This window comes from Schistocerca gregaria, chromosome 1, assembly GCF_023897955.1.
Source record: "Schistocerca gregaria isolate iqSchGreg1 chromosome 1, iqSchGreg1.2, whole genome shotgun sequence".
NCBI classification, from domain to species: domain Eukaryota; kingdom Metazoa; phylum Arthropoda; class Insecta; order Orthoptera; family Acrididae; genus Schistocerca; species Schistocerca gregaria.
Genome location: NC_064920.1, coordinates 226,304,868 through 226,330,936, shown reverse-complemented (window position 1 = coordinate 226,330,936; position 26,069 = coordinate 226,304,868). Strand labels below are relative to the sequence as shown.

The 26,069-nt window shown below is 43.4% G+C and overlaps 1 protein-coding gene across 1 annotated transcript in view; it reads left to right on the top strand.

The window, feature by feature from the left end:
* Positions 1-476: 476 nt before the first annotated feature.
* LOC126339955 (uncharacterized) overlaps positions 477-26,069 on the top strand; it is a 284,117-nt gene continuing 258,524 nt past the window's right edge. The window contains exons 1-4 of the mRNA XM_050001678.1: positions 477-639; positions 11,070-11,249; positions 22,039-22,211; positions 25,105-25,233. Coding sequence (XP_049857635.1) covers positions 477-639; positions 11,070-11,249; positions 22,039-22,211; positions 25,105-25,233 — 645 coding nt within the window. The remainder of the gene's footprint in view (positions 640-11,069; positions 11,250-22,038; positions 22,212-25,104; positions 25,234-26,069) is intronic.

The window sequence follows — 26,069 nt, the reverse complement described above, 5'->3', positions numbered from 1 at the left end:
TAGGGACTGTTGACGGTAGCAGTTAAGTCCCATAAGATTTCACACACATTTGAACATTTTTTTGATTGTGTCAACTGAAATTACAAGGTTGCACCGATACTGTTACGGAATACAAAGGAGAGAGAGGTTGGACCCTTGGAAAGTATCAAGATGGCAGTCAAGATTTACGTCACTATAAGAAGGGCGGACCACCAATAACAATGTAATGATTTCGCAAGACCCAGTAGAGACATTTCGGAATACGGGCACTGGCGCGTAATCTTCTGCAAAATAACACTTAATTAATAACGACGTATCACATGTGCGTGGGTGGCCTCTGTCAGATGTGATGGATTGCTGTTCTTTGTCGGCCCCCGCAGTCCTTGTGGAGATACGACTAATCCTCTGTCGCGTGGACCGTTCAGTGGAGTATATTAGCGGATCTCCAGCGAGCTTACAGGGCTTTGAGGTCGACAGTGCAGGTCCAACCTGGAGTGATGGCTCTGCTGTCGTCGCTGCTATACCTGGTGCTCGCTCTGGCGGCGTCGACCGCCCAGGAGGCGGAAGAACCGCTCCAGTGGTGGCAGACGGGCATCATTTATCAGATCTACCCCAGGTCCTTCAGGGACAGCGACGGGGACGGCGTGGGCGACCTCAAAGGTGAGTCAAGACAACTAGCTATCTGGCGGGGAAAGCATTATACTGGACAACTTGCTAAGTAGTAACACCATACCTTGAGTATGTACACTACTGGCCATTAAAATTGCTACACCAAGAAGAAATGCATATGATAAACTGGTATTCATTGGACAAATATATTATACTAGAACTAACATGTGATTACATTTTCACGCAATTTGGGTACATAGATCCTGAGAAATCAGTACCCACAATAACCACCTCTGGCCGTAATAAAGGCCTTGATACGCCTGGGCATTGAGTCAAACAGAGCTTGGATGGCGTGTACACGTACAGCTGCCCATGCAGCTTCAACACGATATCACGGTTCATCAAGAGTAGTGACTGACGTATTGTGACGAACCAGCTGCTGAGCAACCATTAACCAGACGTTTTCAATCGGTGAGAGATCTGGAGAATATGCATTATCTTGCTGAAATGTAGGGTTTCGCAGGGTAGAGGCCGGCCGGAGTGGCTGTGCGGTTCTAGGCGCTACAGTCTGGAGCCGAGCGACCGCTCCGGTCGCAAGTTCGAGTCCTGCCTCGGGCATAGATGTGTGTCATGTCCTTAGATTAGTTAGGTTTAATTAGTTCTAAGTTCTAGGCGACTGATGACCTCAGAAGTTAAGTCGCATAGTGCTCCGAGCCATTTAGAAGGGCAGAGCCACACCTGAAATGTAACGTCCACTGTTCAGAGCGCCGTAAATGAGAACTAGACGTGACCGAGACGTGCAACCAATGGCATCCCATACCATCACGCCGGGTGATACGCCGGTATGGCGATGACGACTACACGCTCCCAATGTGCGTTCACCGCGATGTCGCCAAACACGGATGCGACCATCATGATACTGTAAACAGGCCCTGGAATCATCCGAAAAATTGACGTTTTGCCATTCGTATACCCACGTTTGTCGTTGAGTACACCATCGCAGGCGCTCCTGTCTGTGATGCAGCGTCAAGGGCAACAGCAGCCGTGGTCTCCGAGCTGATAGTCCATGCTGCTGCAAACGTCGTTTAACTGTTCGTGCAGATGGTTGTTGTCTTGCAGACGTCACCATCTGTTGACTCAGGGATCGAGACGTGGCTGCACGATCCGTTACAGCCATGCGGATAAGATGCCTGCCATCTCGACTGTTAGTGATACGAGGCCGTTGGGATCCAGCACGGCGTGCCGTATGACCCTCCTGAACCTCTCAGATCCCATATTCTGCTAACAGTCATTGGATCTCGACCAACGCGAGCAGCAGTGTCACGATACGATAAACCTCAATTGCAATAGGCTACAATCCGACCTTTATCAAAGTCGGAAACGTGATGGTACGCATTCCACCTCCTTACATAAGGCATCACAACAACGTTTCACCATGCAACGCGCGCATTGCTGTCTGTGTATGAGAAATCGGTTGGAAACTTTCCTCATGTGAGAAGGTTGTAGGTGTCGCCACTGGCGTCAACCTTGTGTGAATGCTCTGAACAGCTAATCATTTGCATGTCACAGCATCTTCTTCCTGTCGGTTCAATTTCGGGTCTGTAGCACGTCTTCTTCGTGGTGTAGCAATTTTAATGGCCAGTAGTGTAGAAGTCTCCGTCCGTTTTGTCAGTGTAACATCAAATTCAAACGCACAGTTCACACCGCCTCACAAAAAGTGAAGCGTTCACTGGGAGAGGTTCAAATGGCTCTGAGCACTATGGGACTTAATTGATGAGGTCATCAGTCCCCTAGAACTTAGAACTACTTAAACCTAGCTAACCTAAGGATATCACACACATCCATGCCGGAGGCAGGATTCGAACCTGCGACAGTAGCGGTCGCGCGGTTCCAGAATGTAGCGCCTAGAACCGCTCTGCCACTACCGCCGGCACACACAAAAACTTTTGAAATCAAGAAGATATATTGGCGCAAAACAATATGCGTCCGCCATGTGCAAAATGCATCATTGAAAGCTGACGACTGAAAACGATTGTACTTCCATTTTTGTGTTCGGAGTACTTAAATGCAAATGTTTTGCAGCAGACCCACTGTAATCCCTGTATGACGGTTAAACCGCATGGTACAGTACCACGCAGACTACATTCAGCAAATAAATACAAATAAGCCTCAACTCAGAATCGAACCCTCGATCTCCTGCAAACTAACCCAAAACGTTATCAACTGCACAATTTATATGTTGATATAGTTAACGTAACTTGATTACAGAGTTGCCAGATTGCAAATCTGTAACGTCCATTTACTACCCGAAATACACTATGTGATCAAAAGTATCCGGACACCTAGCTGCAAATGACTTACAAGTTCGTGGCGCCCTCCATCGGTAATGAATTCAGCATGGTGTTGGCTCATTCGTAGCCCTGATGACAGCTTCCACTCTCCCAGGCGTACTTTCAATCAGGTACTGCTAAGTTTATTGGGGAATGGCAGCCCGTTCTTCACGGAGTGCTGCAGTGAGGAGAGGTATCGATGTTATCACTGAGGCCTGGCACGAAGTCAGCATTCCAAAACATCCCGAGGGTGTTCTATAGGATTCAGGTCAGGACTCTGTGCAGGCCAGTCCATTACTGGAATTTTATTTTCGTGTAAGCACTACGCCACAGGCCGTGCATTATGAGCAGGTCCTCATATTGAAAGAGGCAGTCGCCTTCCTCGAATTGCCCTTCAACAGTGAGAAACAAGAAGGTGCTTAAAACATCAATGTAGGCTAGTGCTGTCATAGTGCTACGCAAAACAACAAGTGGTGCAGGCCCCCTCCTTGAAAAACACGACCACAACACTGCCAGCTCCGAATTTTGCTTTTGGCACTATACACGCTGGCAGAATGACGTTCACCGGGCATTCGCCTTACTCACACCCTGCTATCGCATCGCCACGTTATATATCGTGATTCACCACTCCACTACTCAATCGTTCAATGTTCACGCTCCTTACACCAGGCGAAGCGTCGTTTGGCATTTACCTGCGTGATGTGTGGCTTATAAGCAGCCGCTCGAGCATGATATCCACATTTTCTCACCTCCAACCTAACTTTCATAGTACTTGCAGCGGATCCTGTTGCAGTTTGGAATTCCCATATAATAGTCTGGATAGATGACTGCCTATTACACATTACGGCCCTCTTCAACTGTCGGCGGGCTCTGTCATCCACCAGACGAGGTGGGCCTTACGCTTTTGTGCTGTACGTGTCCCTTCACGTTTCCACTTCACTATAACATCGGAAACAGTGGATCTAGGGATGTTTAGGAGTGTGGAAATCACTCGTGCAGACATATGTGACAGGTGACACCCAATAACCTGGCCGCGTTGGAAGTCTATGAGTTCCGCGGAGCGGCCCATCCTGCTCTCTCACTATGTCTAATGACAACTGAAGTCGCTGATATGCAGTACCTGGCAGTAGGTGGCAGCATAATGCACCTAAAAAGAAAAATGTATGTTTTGGGGGGTTCCGGATACTTTTGATCTCATAGTGTATGAGCAGGACGAAAGTTCATGAGAGACATATTTGTATCGCTGCACTGCGAAGTGCGGGTGTGCGAAATTTGCTTCATCCCGTATGTGCTCGAGTTAGATACATGTATATTTTAATATTTTAAGATAATTTTCAAGTAGCCGTTCTTGACATACCAGTGGAAAAAACATAAAAAACTTGTGCATACAAACGTTACAAATTAACAGTCTTTTAAAGAATCGTTCATTGTAGTCGACAAGCCGTAAAAACAAATTTCAAAATAGATTAAGGGGTTTATCTATAGGAAGAAAGGCAGAACATAAAAATGGAGGAATATCTCGGACCCAGCTTATGTGTATTCTGTGTCATTTGCGTCGTCCCCCCCCATGCTATACCACATTCCGTCTCCTCTCCCCAATTGCTTTCTGAAATTGACATTTAAAATTCGAAAGCCACATTAAATGGACAAACCCCCACGCCATTCTTTAAAGGCCGGCCGGAGTGGCAGTGCGGTTCTAGGCGCTACAGTCTGGAGCCGAGCGACTGCTACAGTCGCTGGTTCGAATCCTGTCTCGGGCATGGATGTGTGTGATGTCCTTAGGTTAGTTAGGTTTAATTAGTTCTAAGTTATAGGCGACTGACGACCTGTGTAGTTAAGTCGCATAGTGCTCAGAGCCATTTGAACCTTTCTTTAAGGCACTGAGTGTGAGGCGAAACATTATAACAACGACAGATACCAGACGATTACCAGTTTCTTATACAAAGAAAATTTATGGGAACGAAATTCAAGATAAGATAGGATGCATGCCCGCCCGGTTAGCGGCGCGGTCTAACGCACTGCTTCCCGGACGGGAAGGCGTGCCGGTTCACAGCACGAATCAGCCCGGCGGATTAGCGTCGAGGTCCGGTGTGCCGGCCAGTCTGTGGATGGTTTTTAGGCGGTTTTCCATTGCCTCGGTGAATGCGGGCTGGTTCCCCTGTTACACTATGTCGGCGATTGCTGCGCAATCACTTTCTCCACGTACCATAATTATAGAAAAACGTTAACATTGGGGCTACACTCGTCTGGTGTGAAACGTTCCCTGGGCGGTCCGGGGGGTTGGGGGAGGGGGGGGGGGGGTTAGCGGGGGTGGGGGCGAACCGCACAATAACCCTGGGTTCGACGTGGGCGGCGTTGGGGTGAGAGGATTGCCGTAGCCTGTAGTGGGGATGTGAAACACTGAGGGCTACGGCGGGGGAAGAAGCCTGTCCGTCGTTTCTAGGTCCCCTGTTCCATACAATACAATAGATAGGACGAGAATTTTGTTGGCAAGAATAACGGGATGTCAGTTTTGAAGTACCACATGTTATCAGTACAACAAAAATTATAAGTGATAAAATTTTCTGAGCTCCCCTAAGAAAGTGCCGGTAAAATGGCCATTTCCCTACACTTTTTGGCGACGCAGCAGTAGCAAACCTCAAATAATAATAATAATAAACTCTTATAATCGTTCGTAACCTCAGACTTTGGGGCGTGGCTTACGTTAGACGAGAAGGGAAATCTAATAATGTAGACATATGAGCTGAGCGAGAAGTTTACTGCTGTGTTACACTTAGGATGAGAGCAGTATGGCGTTAGGCTGGAAATTCCTTCGTTGCTGTGGGTCGTTTCAAGTCACGAACACACCACAGCTGAGCCTCGCTATTTTTCTTGCCTTGTTTCTGAAGTAGCTCCATTTTTACATCTTCCGTATCCTGATTGGATACAGGAGGCATTAAGGTAGCTACGAGGTTGGTGTATGGGAAGTGACTGTTAAAATCTGGAAGTATCGCAAATAACGTATTTTGCTTACTGTGTGCAGATAGTATAGTAGAAAGGATGCATGATTAAGATTATAAGTGATTTGGATGTATGCTCTATGTGGAATGTATTTACACGTGTGGCAGTTGGGATCTAACTCGAACTGAGCTTGGATGACGCACACCATTACGTCATTCCATGCTTCTTCAGTCCTATGCCAGGGTTAATCAATCGCAATGCCTTTCGACTGGTTGCGGACTAACATCTCTGCAACCTGCGACTAGATATTTCAGTGAGACAGAAATCTGCAGATTGTGCTGTTCAACAGCCTAACATACGATGTATCGAGGTAGGACAGGACAGCGCGGGTCATCTCCCCACCACCACCTAAAGAGAAGGCCCCGGCGCACGTGACGTCACACACAACTGTAAAACTTGGCGAGGCGCTGCGTCGACAGATTCGAGGCGCACGGTTTTCAGTCTTTCTCATACTATTTTACAGAACCTATCCGGAAGAAATTAATATCTACGGTTCTTGTACCTTCATATGTTAACTTCATGGGGAAGTGCCCATCGTTTCGTTACCGGTCAAAGGTATTGTGAAATTTCACGAATAGGTAAAATAACCGGAAGCGCAGCAATCAAAAATAATGGTAATTATGAATTTGCATCTGGTACACATTACACCATATGTTGCTGTGTATGAAATGTAACTAACGTCTTGAAATTTTCTTTAAACTTGGGTGAGGATCATTATCTGCCTCCAGTCTCGAGAAAATCGATTTTATGAATCACCTTCGCTTCCAATCGTTTGAACGAAATTTTCGTAAACCGTTCGAGGTATCAAAACGAGTTTTTGGCATATGATGGACGCAAAGGGGTGAGAATTTTCCCACATTGTTAACCTACGGGACTTTATCCGTGGCAATGTAGCAGAAGCTGCAGATCTCATTTTTTCAAACGAGTGTTGCAATTTTTTAAGAGTCATTGACAGTACTGAAAAGATAACTTGCCAGTATGAAAACCATGAAATTTCTTCTCTTATGTTACTGTAAACTGACAGAATGTGACTTTCCTTAAGCTGTTAACATCTCTGGTTACCAATGTTTGTTTAATACGACGTTCTGTTTCAGTATTCAGCTATCATAGGTACTGCAGCATGAATTTGTGCAAATTATACTATGTTTTTCAAAAGAAGGAACATTAAGCCTATCAACAAAAGAAATGCAGCCGTTACTCATAATTAATGGTACTTCTTCAAATGACAAAACTTTAACATTTCAGATAATAATAATTCGCCAATTCTGTTGCAGTTTTAGTGGAACTGTGTAACCCATCGTATTTTTAATAGTGAACATCAGAGACTTAAATTACCAAAGGATTTCATTCGTATTCTTCATCTGAGAAATATGAAAATAATTCACAGTAAATAGTGTATCATCTTTTCGTTCTTATCCCCATTCAGAATGAAGTAGTGAATGTCTTCACCTTAATTCGCTTTAGTTCTGTTAATGAAAAATTATATAATTTTAGAATATTTTTTCACCTTAATGACTGGTCTCAAGTGGCTCATAAGGTAATGAGTATTATGTTTTCATAACCTTCTTAACCACAGGTAAACTGGCATCAAATTCGTTAATTCTGATAGAAATATTCTGCCTTTTTTCGCTGCAGACTAGAACTGACTGAATAAAACTCTTTTCTAACTCTGAAGCTGTGAACAAAGTGTCGACTAGCAGAACATTGCCAAATATTCGTCAAATTCTCATCTACTGATAAATAAAGAGATATTTGTACTAAGAAGATTCAGTAACTCTGAAGCTGTGAACAAAGTGACGACTAGCAGAACATTGCCAAATATTCGTCAGATTCTCATCCACTGATAAATAAAGAGATATTTGTACTAAGAAGATTCAGTCCCTCATTCCGTACATGAATAGGAGCGGTAGGCGGTTAGGCTATTTGCTGTAATTTTTCATATGCCACAGATAACTGAAGTGTAGAAAGAAAAACTCGTGATGAGTTTCATTGTGTCAGTTTACAGTAACATAATAAAAGAAATTTCATGTTTTTCATACTAACAAATTCTTTTCATTAGCTGTCAATGACTGGTTTGAGAAAAATAAAAACTGTAGCTTCTGGTATATCGTCGTAGATAAAATTCCGTATGTTAATGATATGGCAAAGTACTCTTCTCTTTGTATGATGTCATTGCCAAAATCTCGGTTAGATGTCTCCGAAGATTTGCTGGATATGAGGGATCTTATGAATATTTCTATTTAGTGATCGAAAGTGAACGTGCTACATAATATTCATTTTCTCGAGACTAGAGGCAGATATTGATCCACTTCCAATTTTCAAGAAAAACTGAAGTAGTCAGCACACTTCATACACAACAACTATCATCTACTACATCACACCAAGCACGCCATGGCCTTTTCTTTAGGTAGTGGTGGAAATAAGCGTTCTTCCGTTATCCTGTCGAAAGATGTCACTTAGACTTGGAAAATAGCCAACGGCCTTAACACGTCATAAATAGATACTTACTGTCTAAATGGCTAACTACGCAAACCCAGTGGTATCCCATAGCATCACGCCAGTTGTTAGTCGGTGACGAATGGAATCAGGCAACTTTTGTCCTCCACACACGTATACATCCAACCTGTTTTATTCAGTACCAGCATTCGCGTCAATAGACGACGAGAGACCATACTAGTGTCCATTATTGTCGTGGGGCACTCCACTGTCAACGGATCTGTCTGCTGCTGCATCATAGTAAGCCCGAAATGTGCTACCAGTCCGTGATGCCCCAGACATCGTCGCACTGTCCATGTGGATACTCGTTTTGCTGCAAGCTAACCCATTTCCTGACTCGAGGTACGTGACGTGACAGTACATAAAATGTCTCTCCTGTCGGGCGGTATCTGTATGGTACTGCTAAAGTTTTGTATGAGGTCGCGTATGGCTCTCCTGAACCTATCGATTCCACATTTGCATAACAGTTGTGAGATACCGACCAAAGTGAGTATCAATGCCGCACAGTGGTATATCACAGCTCCCAAAGGCCACAAACCTGTCGCTGTCGAATTCCGACACATGGTGCTGGAGGTTTCTCCTTCTTACACAAAGCATAACTCGACCTTCTCCCAAACGACCAACATTCAGATGCAATCTCCGAATGTGAAACTTGCCGCGTAATGTTTCATTGTATACAGAAGTAGATGGCATTCATGGCATTACTACTGCTAAATCCTACGTGTGCTTAAGATGTTTACCGTTACCCATGAAGTTAAATAAGAGTCAAACACGCCTTTAAGAAAATATCTGAAATTATTGTGGACAACGGAATGACTAATAAGTAGAATTTATCGCTCAAGCTGCGGATTCTATAGTGGAGAACTGCATAGTATTAAATTTGATGTTAATGATGTTGATAGGAACAAGTTTTAAATGAACACATTAATTAATTCAACTGAAAACTCACGTTAATCGCATCTGACTATGAAAGCAGTTTAACTGATATTACAAAATGTGTCCTAGAGAATTATACAAAGTAAACCTGCTGGTTTTCAGCGTTACTTGAACGTAAATCTCAACATTCGTTATGGACACAACTGACATTCTACAGTTGCTTAGTATCTTCTATTCCTACGAATGCTGTGACTGTTCACCTTACGGTTGGATTGACGAATGCGTGCATTTCCTAAAGCACTATCAGGCTTGAGAAACAACTGTAAATATTTGAGTAAATCCGGACCAAAGGTTGTCCCATGACGCCGGTGCTGCTAATAATGGTCACCGTAAATGTTCGGCATGAGACGTGCAGAAATATGCAGGTGTGATCGTGTCTCTGTAGTATAGGGTGAGTGTCGTGCTGTCGCGAACACGAACTCTGCACAATGATTGGTTGCAAAGACGCACACCACATCTGTGCCTCCCCATCTCTGGACGAACTCTATGACCTCTCCATATTTCTGTCCCACAACCAATTCTCTATGTTCTAACTAAATCATGCTGCCTCCTCTTTTCTTCCTGCTAAATAGGACATGCCTGCCAATCGCTGAATAAGTACAGTCAGTCAGCCAATAGCGTAATTCCTATGTACAAAAAAAAAACCTCATTCCAAGAAGGTGTGTCACGCTATAATGCCAATGACTTTCCAATCCGCCCTTTTTTTCCAAAAACTATTGTCTCTGCCTCGGCTTTGGGACATCACAAACAGGAAAAGCGCTAAGCCAACACTGATAAACTTTCTTCCCTGGCCTCGGCGTGACCCCAGGGCTCGAAATGGCTCAGAAATGGACCGTAGCACGCATCCTCTGGAGCTCGCCCGGTGAGGTGACTTTCGTTGAGGCAACACCTGAGATTGCCTATTTGTGCAGATGACAGACGCGCATTTTTCGTTACAATGGTTCAAATGGCTCTGAGCACTATGGGACTCAACTGCTGTGGTCATTAGTCCCCTAGAACTTAGAACTACTTAAACCTAACTAACCTAAGGACATCACACACATCCACGCCCGAGGCAGGATTCGAACCTGCGACCGTAGCAGTCGCACGGCGTTACAATGGACAGTGCTGTACTTGTCCACATTAAGAGTTCCCATACGTTCCAAATAATAGAAAGAAGAGAAGACCTGCACCATGTTAAATGTAAGTAATGAAGATTTCAAGTTAGTTGGAAATCAGTATGTACAATTGTTGTAGTCCAGTCCTTTATATAAAAACTGATATCGTATTCCACCCTCTCATTATCCTATAAGTGGGCAGTTATTCTCATATTAAATGAAGAGGGACATGCCAGCTTGCTGCTTTTCACTATTACCCACTTAGCGCAGTTTGTGTGTGTGTGTGTGTGTGTGTGTGTGTGTGTGTGTGTGTGTGTGTCACCGACGAAGACTGTGGCCGCAAGCTTTATGTGAGTGTCTTTTAATTGTGCTCGTCTGCAACTTGACGTGTCCTCTTTATAGTAAATAACAATCCGTCTTCTCCTGCATTGTCTATATTCCTCCTGAGTTTCCATGTGGTACACTTGTTATCAATTTAAAGTTTGTTGTTTACCATCCGCATGGTATTACAATTATAAAGCCTGGCACTCTATGTCACTATTGGCATTTCAAATACACGTAACCCACAGTACTTCCAAATCGCCCTCGTCCTTCACTGGTTGTGCGTCACTTGCTTCCGCAGGTGTAACGGAGAACCTGGACCACCTAGTAGAGGCTGGTGTAACGGGAGTCTGGCTGTCTCCGTTCTTCAAGTCACCTATGGTTGATAATGGTTACGACATCTCCGACTTCACAGACGTCGATCCAGTTTTCGGCACCATGGAAGATTTCGACGAATTACTGGCTCAAGCCCACGCTAAAGGTAATTCATTCCAGTTTGCTATTTTTATGGTCGTAATTCATAACTGTACTGAGGGCACTGCCTGTGATGTCAGTCATTGGATGCTGTAGCAAATGCGGTGCATTTGCGTCCATACAGTCTGGGTTAGAAATGGTTTCCCGATGCCCCACACTCACAGCAGACCAACGATCGATCCGAATGGCACTGCGGAGGCGACGTGACATCCGTTCTTCAAACAACTGTGGTCGTCCGTTACAGCGGTTTACACGTGTGGAGATGTTGTCTCTGTGGTATTATAGATCCGCCGGAGACACTGTAAACCGTGGAAGGCCGTATTAAAGCGTTATCTCCGATCAAATGCGACCCACACGTGTCACATCGATTATATTCCTACGTTGAAAGTCGGTGAACTCGCAACATGCTGCCACGTTTGCCGCTCCTGCCTTTAAGAGACTGCTCGGATACTGTGTCCACCTTCATGCCATATGCCCCATATAGCTGTATCATTCGTGTGTTATACACTGCAGATCTTCAAATGACACAATACCTCCCACTCATTTACAACAATATTGTTTCTGCTTCTCTGCATATAGTTTACACAGTGTGCAAAACAAATACTATACGTTTCTGTGGAAAAATTTCTACTCGATGTATTGTCATATAAGGTTTTCCTAAACTCTTTGATATGTATCTAACCACTTTTGACAACTTCTGTTGCGAAGTTCATACAGAATTTTCATCTCGTCTATTCCACCTTCTAGACGGTGGATATACATTCGTTCACGCACTCCTGTAGTGCATTATTTAAAATGCCACCATTACTAATTTTTGTTTTTCCACTTTCATGCCCCTCGTGTACTGCAAATATAAGCTGTAATACAGTCTGACACATCCTTTGATACTAGGCGTGATGGAATTTCTGTCCCAAAAGATTACTTCACTGCTTTTGGCAGATCGTTATTTATTTATTATTTTTTTTTATTTATGAAATGACATATATTACTGTGGGTTGGGAGACCGCGGATGGTACATTCAGCTGCCTAATTGGAGAAGTTTCCTTCCTTCGCGGAATGTGAAAGTCGCTTAATTTCTTCTTCGAACGAGTTTGGTCACTGAAATTATATAACTACGAAACCTACAACTGAAACTTCGACATTTTCAACTGGTACAGGTCAATAAATTTTGTGAAAATTTCAGAAACATCAGACTATACAAGGTGTAACAGGATTGAGTGCAGATATTTCTATTAGTTACTGACGACAACATTAGGTCAGCTTTTACGTCGTTTGCAGACTAATAATTATGGATTCACAGTTGTATGTTTTTAGTTTGCTATTATCCCCAGTTACACGTGGCACAAGGAAGCCATTAATGTTGATTTTAACCTGGGCAACAGGAAAGGTATTGAAACCTGGATACATGGACGCAAAACGGGAAGTCTATATTGCCAGGCATAGCCCACCTTGTCACGCAGTTGCGACCACAGAGCATTTTACAAGCGTGCAGAAAACATTAGGTCGTAAACTTTGTGCCTTGTCTATAGGAAGACTGTTCGAAGCAAAGGAGAAACAACCCACACGCTGAAGTGTGTACGTACTACGGTACCACATACAACAAGTATGTGCAATTCTACCCGTTACTGTGTGGTTATAGCTAAGCTTTACTTAGTTAACAGGTTATAACGCGGAAAATAATTACCATACGAGGATCAGACTTGGTTGCTTTAATGTCAAGGACATGGGGAAGAGAAATAATGCCGAATCAGTTCAACTGAAACACTTTTAAAGAGCTGTTACGTACATAGCACCATTACATACCGGTACCATCACTATTACGAAAGGGTCTCAATATGGCGCCCATCAGTGTCCAGAAGAATCTGAAGCGCAGGATTGCATTCTGCACAGCAGAACGAAGCATGTCCGTAGGTATGATGGGTACTTCTGTAGATATGCTGCGCTTCAGATCAGCACATGTGTGAATGTTCGCCGGCCTCTGTGGCCGAGCGATTCTAGGCGATTCAGTCAGAAACCGCGCGACTGCTACGGTCGCAGGTTCGAATCCTGCCTCGGGCTTGGATGTGTGTGATGTCCTTAGGTTAGTTATGTTTAAGTAGTTCTAAGTTCTAGGGGACTGATGACCTCAGATGTTAGTGCTCAGAGCCATTTGAACCATTTTTTGTGAATGTTACCCATTAAATCGTGCCCTTCAGGTAACCACACAACCAGAAATGACAGGGAATGAAATCAGGTGATTATGCCGGACAAGCATTTGGAAACGATCGACTGATAAGTCGATCGTTTTAAAATGTGTTTCGCAGAAACTGGTGAACTTTACGAGCGACATGCGGTGGGGCCCCATCCTATTTGCAAACTGTTGAGTTCAATGTGTCTCTCTACTGTGGGGAGGGTATGACATGCTAGCGAATCATATCGCAGTAACGCTGGCCAGTCATACTGAAAGTCTTTGGTCCTTGAGCGCCAACCTGTTCAAGAAAGAATGAAAGTAGCCGTGACAGCACACGGTATGGTGACACGTTCATCATACAGAGGAACTTCACGCACAGGAGGTGAAGATCCCCCACACTCGGCAATTCTGGGTGTTGACCTCATTCGTCAGCGAAAAATGAGCTTCGCCTGTCCGTAGGAGGGCCCAGGGCCAGCCCTTGTCAACTTCAATCCTTGCGAGGAAGTGGAGTGCGACGTTAACATGTCGTCGTGAGTCCTGTGGTGAAAGCTACCGTACCAAGTGTATTTTGAACGGACACCATTTCAGAATGGTTCCAAGGACCTTCCGTACAGTGGACCACGGGATGTTCAAGTGTCTTGACACAGCACACGCACGCTGACGATCTGGAATTGCGCGCAGCGTTGTCTGCCAGAGAAACAGAGATTACATCAACCACCTGTTGTAAGTAGGCTGTTTAGGTTTTTTTATTGGTAACGCCGCCGCCACGTAGCGCTCTGTATAAAAATTACTGGCTGTGCTGTGCGCAGTCTGTGGCTAGTTTGCATTGTTGTCTGCCATTGTAGTGTCGGGCAGCGGCAGCTGGATGCTAACAGCGTGTACCGTTGGGCAGTTGGAGGTGAGCCGCCAGCAGTGGTGGACGTGGGGAGAGAGATGGAGGAGTTTTGAAATTTGTAAGAATTGGTGTCATGAACTGATATATATATATATATATATATATATATATATATATATATATATATATATATAATGACTATTAAGGTAAATACATTGTTTGTTCTCTATTAAAATCTTTCATTTGCTAACTATGCCTGTCAGTAGTTAGTGCCTTCAGTAGTTTGAATCTTTTATTTAGCTGGCAGTAGTGGCGCTCGCTGTATTGCAGTAGCTTGAGTAACGAAGATTTTTGTGAGGTAAGTGATTTGTGCAACGTATAGATTAATGTTAGTCAGGGCCATTCTTTCGTAGGGATTTTTGAAAGTCAAATTGCGTTGCCCTAAAAATATTGTGTGTCAGTTTAAGCACAGTCTTGTATAATTGTTTAAAGGGGACGTTTCATATGGCGACCCTGTCAGGATTGTGTGTCAGTTTAAGCACAGTCTTGTATAATTGTTCAAAGGGAACGTTTCACTGTGGCGTAACCGGTAGTCCGTCTCTTCCCGGAGCAACGCCCACTTCTGCGGTTGATTCGAACTTCTTCGACATGCTCCGCACGGCAGGTGGGCAAAGAGGACCCTTCCATAATCATTTCAAGCGACGATATTCTCGAAGTGCAGTCGCTGCATTAATGTTGTTTTGATAATAGAGCTTTACCATTGATGCCCTGCTCCTTTTGTCCAAACTCATGTTGACACATCAAAAAGCGCACGGTGACTGGTCAGGTGTGTGAGACTATGACTCACAATGACTGACCACGTCTCCTTTTGGCTATACTTGGAATTTTAAGGTGGCCCTGTGATGCATGGAAGTCATCCACCCCATACTCTAGACATTAACCTTACCAAGTTTGATACTCTCACGGTCATTAGTTTCCGTGTTATAAGGTGTTAAATGGGGAACGATTAATTATAATCACCCAGTATGTCACCATTACAAGACCCATGTCTATTGTCTTAGTATATAAACAACAAATTACTGCGAATATTTAGCGTTTGATAGCAAACAGTTTGTATGAAACGCTGAACATCATGCTGAAGTGTAGCAAGCGTAAGAAGATAAGAGCAAACAACTCTTATGAAAACTACCCCGTAAAGTGGCTTTTGTAATGTTAGTCCATTCTCAGTAATAGCTGTACGCTATCTGATCAGTAGTATCCGGACACCTATTAGTTGATGTTAAGATGAACCATGGACCTTGCCGTTGGTGGGGAGGCTTGCGTGCCTCAGCGATACAGATAGCCGTACCGTAGGTACAACAACAACGGAGGGGTATCTGTTGAGAGGCCAGACAAACGTGTGGTTCCTGAAGAGGGGCAGCAGCCTTTCAGTAGTTGCAAGGGCAACAGTCTGGATGATTGACTGATCTGGCCTTGTAACAATAACGAAAACGGCCTTGCTGTGTTGGTACTGCGAACGGCTGAAAGCCAGGGGAAACTACGGCCGTAATTTTTCCCGAGGGCATGCAGCTTTACTGTATGATTAAATGATGATGGCGTCCTCTTGGGTAAAATATTCCGGAGGTAAAATAGTCCCCCATTCGGATCTCCGGGCGAGGACTACTCAAGAGGATGTTGTTATCAGGAGAAAGAAAACTGGCGTTCTAGGGATCGGAGCGTGGAATGTCAGATCCCTTAATCGGGCAGGCAGGTTAGAAAATTTAAAAAGGGAAATTGATTGGTTGAAGTTATATATAGTGGGAATTAGTAAAGTCCGGTGGCAGGAGGAACAAGACTTCTGGTCAGGTGACTACAGGGTTATAAACACAAAATCAAATAGGGGTAATGCAGGAGTAGGTTTAATAATGAATAGGAAAATAGGAATGCGGGTAAGCTACTACAAACAGCATAGTGAACGCATTATTGTGGCCAAGATAGATACGAAGCTCACACCTACTACAGTAGTACAAGTTTATATGCCAACTAGTTCTGCAGATGACGAAGAAATTGAAGAAATGTATGATGAAATAAAAGAAATTATTCAGATAGTGAAGGGAGACGAAAATTTAATAGTCATGGGTGACTGGAATTCGGGTGTAGGAAAAGGGAGAGAAGGAAACTTATTAGGTGAATATGGATTGAGGCAAAGAAATGAAAGAGGGAAGGATGTTGATTGCAGTAGGTACTGGGAGATGAAGAAGTTTGCACAGGATAGAGTAGCATGGAGAGCTGCATCAAACCAGTCTCAGGACTGAAGACCACAACAACAACAACAAGATAGGGTGTGTCCACTCTTCACCTTCATGACGACTTGAGCTCTGTAGGGGACACATTCAACACTTTCAGGGGCGTGGCTGAATGACTGTGGAAGAATTATGACCGATTCTTCGTCAATAACTTAAACCAATGAAGTTAGTGACGTGGAACCCTGGGATCTGGAGCGAATACGACGTTTCAACTCATCCCACACGACTTCCATTGGGTTGACCTCGGGACTCTAGGCAGACCAGTCCATTTAAAGGACGTTATTGTCCACAGATGCGGTCCATTGTCTCCGAACCGTTCCTCTACTGTACGCAAGTAAATATTCTTCCGCATGTATCGTTTTCCTAAGCGCAGTAAGGGAACAACACCCTAATCCCGAAAAACGCCCCTGTAGGGCAACACCGCATCATCTGTACTTCACTCTTGGCTCTACACATGACGGGCGGTAACATTCTACGGGAATGCACCACAGCCTAAACCTTCCATCCGACTGTCAAAGAATATAGCGTGACACATCAATCCAAATCACTCGATCCCAGTCGTCCACTGTCCAGTAGAGTCCATCTTTACACCACGTCAAGTGCCGCTTAGTTTTGACTGCACAAGCGCGTGGCTTATGAAGATTTGCTCGACCACTGTACTCCATTCTTTTTAGATCACCATACGCAGTAACTGCGCTAGCGGGACTGTTGGTAGCACTAAGCAACCCACGAGTGGCTCCTGGTGCTGATTTCATGAGATTTTTTTCAACTATCCTCTGCAGTGCTTCACAGTACCAGTCCGTATGGACACGGGGAATGCCTGATATTGATTCAGCTGTGAGTGTTCCTTCTCGTTTCCACCTCACACTCACATCACCAGTCGACCAGAGCAGTCTTAGCGGGGTTGAAATGTCCCTATGAACTTCTGACTCAGGCGACATCCAATGACTAATCCACGTTAGAAGTCACAGCTCTCCAGACCGAGCCATTCTGCCGTTTCCGCTTCTCTACTGCCAACATAACAGTTCCTGGCTCCGTCCATGATAACGGGTCCACATCTCGTGACATTGAATGGTCAGTTACACCTTACATAGTGGTGTCCGAATACGTTTGATGAGGTAGTGTATTATCTAATTACTTATGTACTTATTTACACGTCTAGTTCCGTAGGACCAAATTGAGGAGCAAATCTACAAAGGTCATGGAACGCGCCAGTACCTGAAATTACAACATACATCTACATCTACATATATACTCCTCTAGCCAAAGTCATATCCCCCCTCTGTTCCGCTCCCGGATCGCGCTAGGGAGAAATGATTGTCTGAACGCCTCAGAAGGAGCTCTAATTTCCCTTATCTTTGAATGGTGATCATTGCGCGATTTGGAAGTTCGTGGTAATAATATATGCTCTACATCCTCGGCTAAGATCGGATTTTTGCAATTTAGTGAGCAGCCCCTTACGCTTAGCTCGTCGTCTATCTGCAAGTAGGTCCCACTTGAAACTTTCTATGAGATTTGTAACGCTCTCGCGATGGCTAAATGTACAAGTCACTAATCTTGCCACTCTTCTTTGGACCTTCTCAATCTCTTGAATCAGACACAACTGGTAAGAGTCCTATACAGACGAACAATACTCTATACTGGACGAACTAACGTATTGTAAGCAATTTCCTTTGTTGAAGGACTGCATAGCTTCCGGATTCTACCAATAAACGTTCGCGAACATTTTGTCGATCCCTGTTATTTACTGTCATTTCTTGGTAACAATATCAGCTTACTCCCAAGAATTAACAGTCATGCGAGTCACAGCTGGCCCTCTTTGTGCATGATTCACAACAGGCTCTAGATACTGGCTTCCAGGGTGATGCCATATTTCTCGACTTTAGAAAGGCATTCGACTCAGTTCCACACTGTTGCTTGCTCCAAAAGGTGCGCGCTTACGTTCTGTCCTATGATATAACTTCCTGTGTGCTCCAGGGTAGCGTAATAGGTCCAACTGCTTTTTACGATTTACATAAATGATATGGTTGATGGTATTGATAGCGGCATTAGACTGTTTGCCGATGATGCTGTAGTCTACAGGAAAGTAGTATCACACGAAAGTTGTGAACAAATCAATGAGGATTTGCAGAAAATAAACGCGTGGTGTAATGACTGGCAGTTGTCTCTAAATAGTAGTAAGTGTAACCTACTGCATATAACAAGGCAAAAGTCCCCATTAATGTATGAGAACAAAATAAATGCCCAGTCTTTGGAAGCGGTAACATCCGTCAAGTATCTGGGTGTGACTATTCGAAATGATCTCAAATGGAATGAGCAGATTACACAAGTAAACTCTAGATTGCGATTAATTGGTAGAATCCTGAAGCGATGCTCTCCTTCAACAAAGGAAATAGCTTACAATACGTTAGTTCGTCCAGTCTTAGAGTATTGTTCGTCGGTATGAGACCCTTACCAGTTCGGTCTGATTGAGAAGGTCCAAAGAAGAGCGGCAACATTCGTGAATGGTACATTTAGGCATCGCGAGGGCGTTACAAATCTGATAGAAAATTTGAAGTGGGGCACATTTGCAGACAGACGACGCGCTAAACGGAAGGGGCTGCTCACTAAATTCCTAAATCCGAGGATGTAGAGCAATGATCACCATTCAAAGATAAGGGAAATTAGAGCTCGTACTGAGGCGTTCAGACAGTCGTTTTTCCCTCGCGCGATCCGCGAGTGGAACAGAGTAGGGGAAATATGACTTTGGCCCGAATTTTGCCCTCCGCCACACATCGCTTGGTGCCTAGCGGAGTATACGAGGGTCGGTCAAAAAGTAATGCCTCCCATTTTTTTCTACTTAAAAAAATTAAGTTAAGTGAAAAATTTGAATTTGGCGCCATTCCTCAAACCTTCTTCTGCAATCCACTGCAGTAGTAACTTTCTGTGTCAACAGGTGGCAGCACAGCAGAAGTTTGTAAGATGGCCAACATCGATGTTCGTTTGAGACAGCGTTGTGTGATTGAATTCTTGAATGCAGAAGGTGAAACGCCCATACGCATTCATGAAAGACTGAAGAAGGTGTATGGTGTTGTGACAGTGGATGTCAGCACTGTTAGACGATGGGTTCGTCGTTGTAAGGAAGATGAAGGGCAAACACCGTTGACTGACGAAAAGCGGAGCGGCAGGCCGGTGAGTGCAGTGACTCCACACAACATTCAGCAAGTTGATGACATTATTCGTGGTGACCGTCGGGTGACTGCAGATGAAGTGTGTCGCATTATTTCTCTTAGTAAAGGCAGTGTGATCACGATTATTAAACAATTGGGGTACTCAAAAGTTTGTGCACGGTGGGTTCCAAGAATGTTAACCGATCAGAATAAAGAGGCAAGGAAAACAATAGCCTCCCAACACTTGCAGCGCTTCCGTTTGGAGGGAGATGAGTTTCTGAAAAAAATTGTGACCGGGGACGAAACATGGGTGCATTTTTTTGAACCCGAATCAAAGAGGCAGTCAATGCAGTGGCGTCACACAAGCTCGCCGAGGAAGAAAAAATTCAAAACTGTGCGATCGGCAGGGAAAGTTATGGCAACAGTTTTCTGGGATACAGAGGGTGTGATTCTGGTTGATTTTTTGGAGCAGGGATGCACAATAAATTCTGTTCAATACGTCACAACCCTCAAAAAACTTAAAGCACGTCTTCAGCGAGTTCGCCCAACAAAATCAATGGCAGATGTTCTTCTTTTGCATGACAATGCAAGACCACACACCAGTCGTCACACCTCTGACGAGATTGTCAAAATTGGATGGGAAGTTTTGCCTCATCCCCCATACAGCCCTGACCTGGCACCATCAGACTTCCATCTGTTCGGGCCACTAAAAGAAGCTCATCGTGGGATTCATTTTGAAGATGAGGAGGCCGTCAAAACATCCGTGCATCAATGGCTTAGGAAGCAGAGCTGTGATTTTTACCGTGCTGGGATACATGCCCTTGTTCAAAGATGGACCAAAACTGTAGAGATGGGCGGAGATTACATTGAAAAATGACAAAATGATCCTCAATGTTGTGGTTTTCAACCTATGTAATTGCATTTAAATTTCCTGACAATTAAACGTAGAAAAAAAAAATAGGAGGCATTACTTTTTGACTGACCCTCGTATATGTAGATGTAGATACTATACATATGATAAACTTGCTTGTACAGTGCTAATAGAATCAACCTGAGGGTCAGCAAGCTACTAAGCTGCTCTTCGATTCTTGTTTTGGTTATTGTTTTCTAAAGCCTAGCGTAGTAGTTCTGCCACACGAGCACTAATTGCTACCTAAATAGTAAATGGTTTACTTGTTTACCTCTCATCGACCACGTTTACAGAGCTGTGCTTCGTCTGTTATTTTGTTTACGTGTGATCGGACCGCGGGAAAGTTCAGTGAAGGGCAGTGCTATGCGGTCTCGCTCGCTCTGCGGCTATCTCTCGCGCTCATATGCCAAGATTGCGCACGGTTGCGCACGGGGAGCTGAACTGCACTGCGCCGCCGAGCACATTTCTTGGATGAGCCTGGTGTACGAAGTTACTTTGACGTCCGACCATGTCTTCTAGGTGCTTCAAATTTTTCGTCGAGGAGTGTATACAGGGTGTTACAAAAAGGTACGGCCAAACTTTCAGGAAACATTCCTCACACACAAAGAAAGAAAATATGTTATGTGGACATGTGTCCGGAAACGCTTACTTTCCATGTTAGAGCTCATTTCATTACTTCTCTTCAAATCACATTAATCATGGAATGGAAACACACGGCAACAGAACGTACCAGCGTGAGTTCAAACACTTTGTTACAGGAAAAGTTCAAAATTTCCTCCGTTAGCGAGGATACATGCATCCACCCTCCGCCGCATAGAAGTCCTGATGCGCTGATGCAGCCCTGTAGAATGGCGTATTGTATCACAGCCGTCCACAATACGAGCACGAAGAGTCTGCATTTAGTACCGGGGTTGCGTAGACAAGAGCTTTCAAATGCCCCCATAAATGAAAGTCAAGAGGGTTGAGATCAGAATAGCGTGGAGGCCATGGAATTGGTCCGCCTCTACCAATCCATCGGCCACCGAATTTGTTGATGAGAAGCGTACGAACACTTCCACTGAAATGTGCAGGAGCTCCATCGTGCATGAACCACATGTTGTGTCGTACTTGTAAAGGCACATTTTCTAGCAGCACAGGTAGAGTATCCCGTATGAAATCATGACGGTGAATCGAGGAAGTACAGTACATACTGACGAAACTAAATGAGCTCTAATATAGAAATTAAGCGTTTCCGGACACATGTCCACATAACATCTTTTCTTTATTTGTGTGTGAGGAATGTTTCCTGAAAGTTTGGCCGTACCTTTTTGTAACACCCTGTATAGAAAGAGATACGCGACTGTCAAGGTGGAAGACGGGGAGAATACAGATGGACAGAACTAAAATACAAGTTATTATGCATAACTCAATAGTGAATGATTAATTATTTCTGTGATTCTTCTTGCAGGTCTGAAAATACTAATGGACTTCGTTCCGAATCACTCGAGCGATGAACATGAATGGTTTCAAAAATCATCGAACATTAATGATCCAGAATATGACAAGTACGAGGACTATTATGTGTGGCTTGAGGGGAAGGTCGGTGAAGATGGAGTGACACCGGAACCGCCCAACAACTGGGTAAGTAGATACGGTTTAAAACCCGATGTCACTCTTCAGAGCAAATTTGAGGCTGTGAAGGGATGGTTAATTACGCATATAAAATATTTTTCGTGATTTTCTTTAGATTTCTATTCTTTTTCTTTTGTTCATATGGGCATTTCTAATTGTGACTATGTAACATTCTACTGTGGTTTTTAAATGTAAAGATGTAATTGTGATTATTGCGTTTGCCAATGGATAAATATGTTTCTGGCTTTGTACCTCTGGTAAAGTTTCTAAAGTTCTCTTTTGGAATATTATTAATTGTGAGAAAAGCAGTCAATAACATTTATAAAGGTTTATGTAATTTGCGATATCGATATAACATCTATAGACAGGGGACAGCGATAGCGATATCGAGAGTCGAAAGGGTGTTGCGTAGTAGAGGGGATGGTGGATGACGTGTCTGTGAAGCGTGCGCGGGAAAAATAGTACTGTGTTTCATGAAAAGCATATGTAATCGTATGGACAGTGATACCGAACTATCAGATTGTTAATTCTCTTTACCACTGTGGTATGTAATTCCATCGCCAGCGAACTTTAAGAGCAAATAAATCGGACTGTGAAAGTACCGCTAACATTACTTTGTTGTGGCCGACACGAGCTGTGCTTTTATGCGAATCAACTTTGCTGGTATTGGTTTAGGGTGGTGGAACTGTTGTATATCACATTCTATCAAACCGTGAAAGTGAAGACTAATTAACTGTGCAATATAAATGGCTTTCAGTGACGTTGTCGAAGTCTGAAATGTGTGCTTCACACACAAGAACAATTCTATGAACTGTGTATTTTTGGCTAAGACTATATGAATGTGACGAACCGTGTAATTATGGACGCTAGCGTCACGGACAGTGCATAAAGTGTAAAAACGAGCGATGTCTACGTCACGTACTTTGAAAGAGAGGACATTTCAACAACGTTCGTATACTGGCGTCTTGTGGTTTTTTAATCACCGCGGGGTTAATGATACAGCTGTGCCGGAACTTTATTTGCATTTCGCCGGAGAAGATTAACCAGCGCAACTGCCTGTGTCCTGCTCTCATCATAGTAACCCGCCGACATCGTGCTGCCTAACGCAACGCTTGGTATGCAATAAAAAGTTAAGGGATTTCGCCGAACGCTATCCCCTGACCTAGAAACTTTCTTTCTCTATTAAAAGTATAAGAATTACAGACTCTATTTAATTAAATTCTTTATTTAGTTTGTTGCTTTCTGCTAACGAAACTAAAATTACAATCAGTGAATTAAAAGTTGCTTGGTAGTTATTGTTGAAACACCAGTAAATATAAACTTCTTTCTCTCATTAGGACTAATTCTCCTTGCATGTCAAAATTATTGTAGATATTTAATGTGGTATTATGTATTGTTATGAGACTAGATATATGACAGTGACTAATAAGAGTATTTTGTCGCGAAATATGGCTTCGCGCTAAAATTACGGCGACCGCCATAATTGCTTGCGTTCTGACCAATAACGTAAAAGCTGCTATTCCCGTATAGGTGCTTTTCCTGACCTGAGCGGGAATTATAAATGTCAGCTGCCAAATCACGTAGTGACTGTTTACCCAGTAATAAAAGTTTTTGATATTGTATTGCTACGAGTCGTAGTATTAAGAGACACTGGTTATACTCGAAAGTGGCGAAACCCCCCAGTGTTCATGCGATTGTTAACAGTATTGTGTGTGATTCACGAAATTTTGTCACTTTTTCTAATTCCTTTCAGATATGGTCTTAGATGTCTTTGAAGTTTCAGAGAATATATACACAATTTTGTCGGTTCAGGTTACTTTCAGAACGGTTTCTCGTGAATATTAGAGTTTTCAGTTCATTAACAAAATGGGATCGTGACGAATTGAGAAGTATAACAAAGAGTGTGGTTTTCCAACTAGAATTTTGGATGACTTCACAGTTCAGATTTTGATAATTATTTTTCCTGTGGGTTGAGGTCATCACAAGGCCTTATGATGCACAGTAGTGAAATCAGTATAAAGGCATGGATATCTGTGGGAAAGTTAACACTGTCGGCTAGAACAGTTGTGCACAGTGTATGTGCAATAATATGAGATCCATTCTACTGACAAAACCAGTCAAATGGTATAGCATTTGATGTCAGTAGTACAGTATATAACAGTCCACACCCGGTAGCTGAGTAGTTCGCGCAACAGAATCCTAAGGGCCCGGATTCAATTCCCATCGGAGATTTTCTCCGCAACTGGGTGTTGCGATGTTCTAATCATCATCATCCCTATTGACGTACAAGTCGCCGAAGTGGCGTCAAATCCAGAGACCCGGCGAACGGTCTACCCGGCCGAAGACTCTACTCACACGAGATTTATTTATTTAGAATATAACAAGACGTCAACTATTCCGATGGTAGAGGATGGAACTCAGTATAAATTCAGTCGGCTCTTTGTGGCGTTAGTGTGTGCCTATGTGCCTGTATTGTAGATGAGAAACAGATACCATTACTGGTAATGCCTATAAATGTATGTATAAACGGGGCTATTACATTATGATGTTACAAATTATCTAGGATGATGGAGAAGCATGTTTGTATCAATGTGAGGTAGGGGTCCCTGTACCGGAAACGAACGAGCCGAATGTTGTAGGAGAAAACTATTCCGATACCTCTGACTTGTTGCTAGGATTGTAGGATAGAAAACTTTCATTCCAAACAAAACAAAACAAAAAAAAACCAGTAAACAGGGCTCTAAGAGCTGTAATTGCTTGTTCAATAGAGGAGATTATTTTCATAGTATCGTAGATGATCAAGTATTCATAACTCCTCAGGTATGCATTTTAGATCACATGTTTACTGGCAAAGCACAAATAGAAAAGCAAGATTAAGTGCTACTCTATATCCACTTTTCAGGCGAACCTGTTCGACGGAGAGTCGGCCTGGGAGTGGAACAATGACCGGCAACAGTACTACCTCCACCAGTTCCACAAAGCGCAGCCGGATCTCAACTACAACAACTCCGAAGTCGTCGAAGGGATGAAGGTATGTTCTGAAGTGGCACACTGATTACTCTTTTCTAGCAGTCACTGCAGAGCAGTAAGAGTGTGGAGCTTCTGACTCCACTCATATTTCATGTAAAAACAACCAAAAAAAGCTATTTAATAAAATGAAACGAGTATCGAATGGTCCGATACGTGATAAAAAGAGGAAAGTCTGAGAAATTTTACTTAGAGCGTGGAAATTATTTGGGTGTCATTACCCTATAGACCTTCTAGGCGATCTCATTTGACCCATACAACAGGTATTCAAAACAATTTTAGTACATGAATGAAGTAGACTCAGTACAGAGATGAGAGTCATCACCAGATGCACTGATGATTATCGGAGGAAGACATAACTGTCATTTGATTACGTGTGGCTTGTTTAAGGGAAACGACCGCACCGGTAGTAGAAGTATTCAGGCTAGTGGAAACTTGGAATTTTCAATGACATGCAAGTCACTGTAGGGTTGCTCAGACGGAGAGCACTTTCTGTTAAGGGTATATGTTTGGGTTCAAGTCCTGGTCCAGTAAACAGTTTAAACTTGTCACGTACGTGGTGGCTCAAACACTTGAGAGTCAAAATTGTGGAGATGGGAGAGGATGTTATACTGATTAAATTGAGATGAGGAATTAATAACAGTAAGATAACATTTTGTTTTTTATCGATACAAATAACTGAATAAATGATAGAAATAGCTATTCAAAGGAACAACAATTTATTAGATTACATGCTGTACAGCTGTACGTAAGATTTTGACGCGCTCTTTTAGCCACAAGTGCTGTGTGTTGAAAAAGTGGACAGGCACCACCGATCCTAAACTACTTCCTCTCCAATTT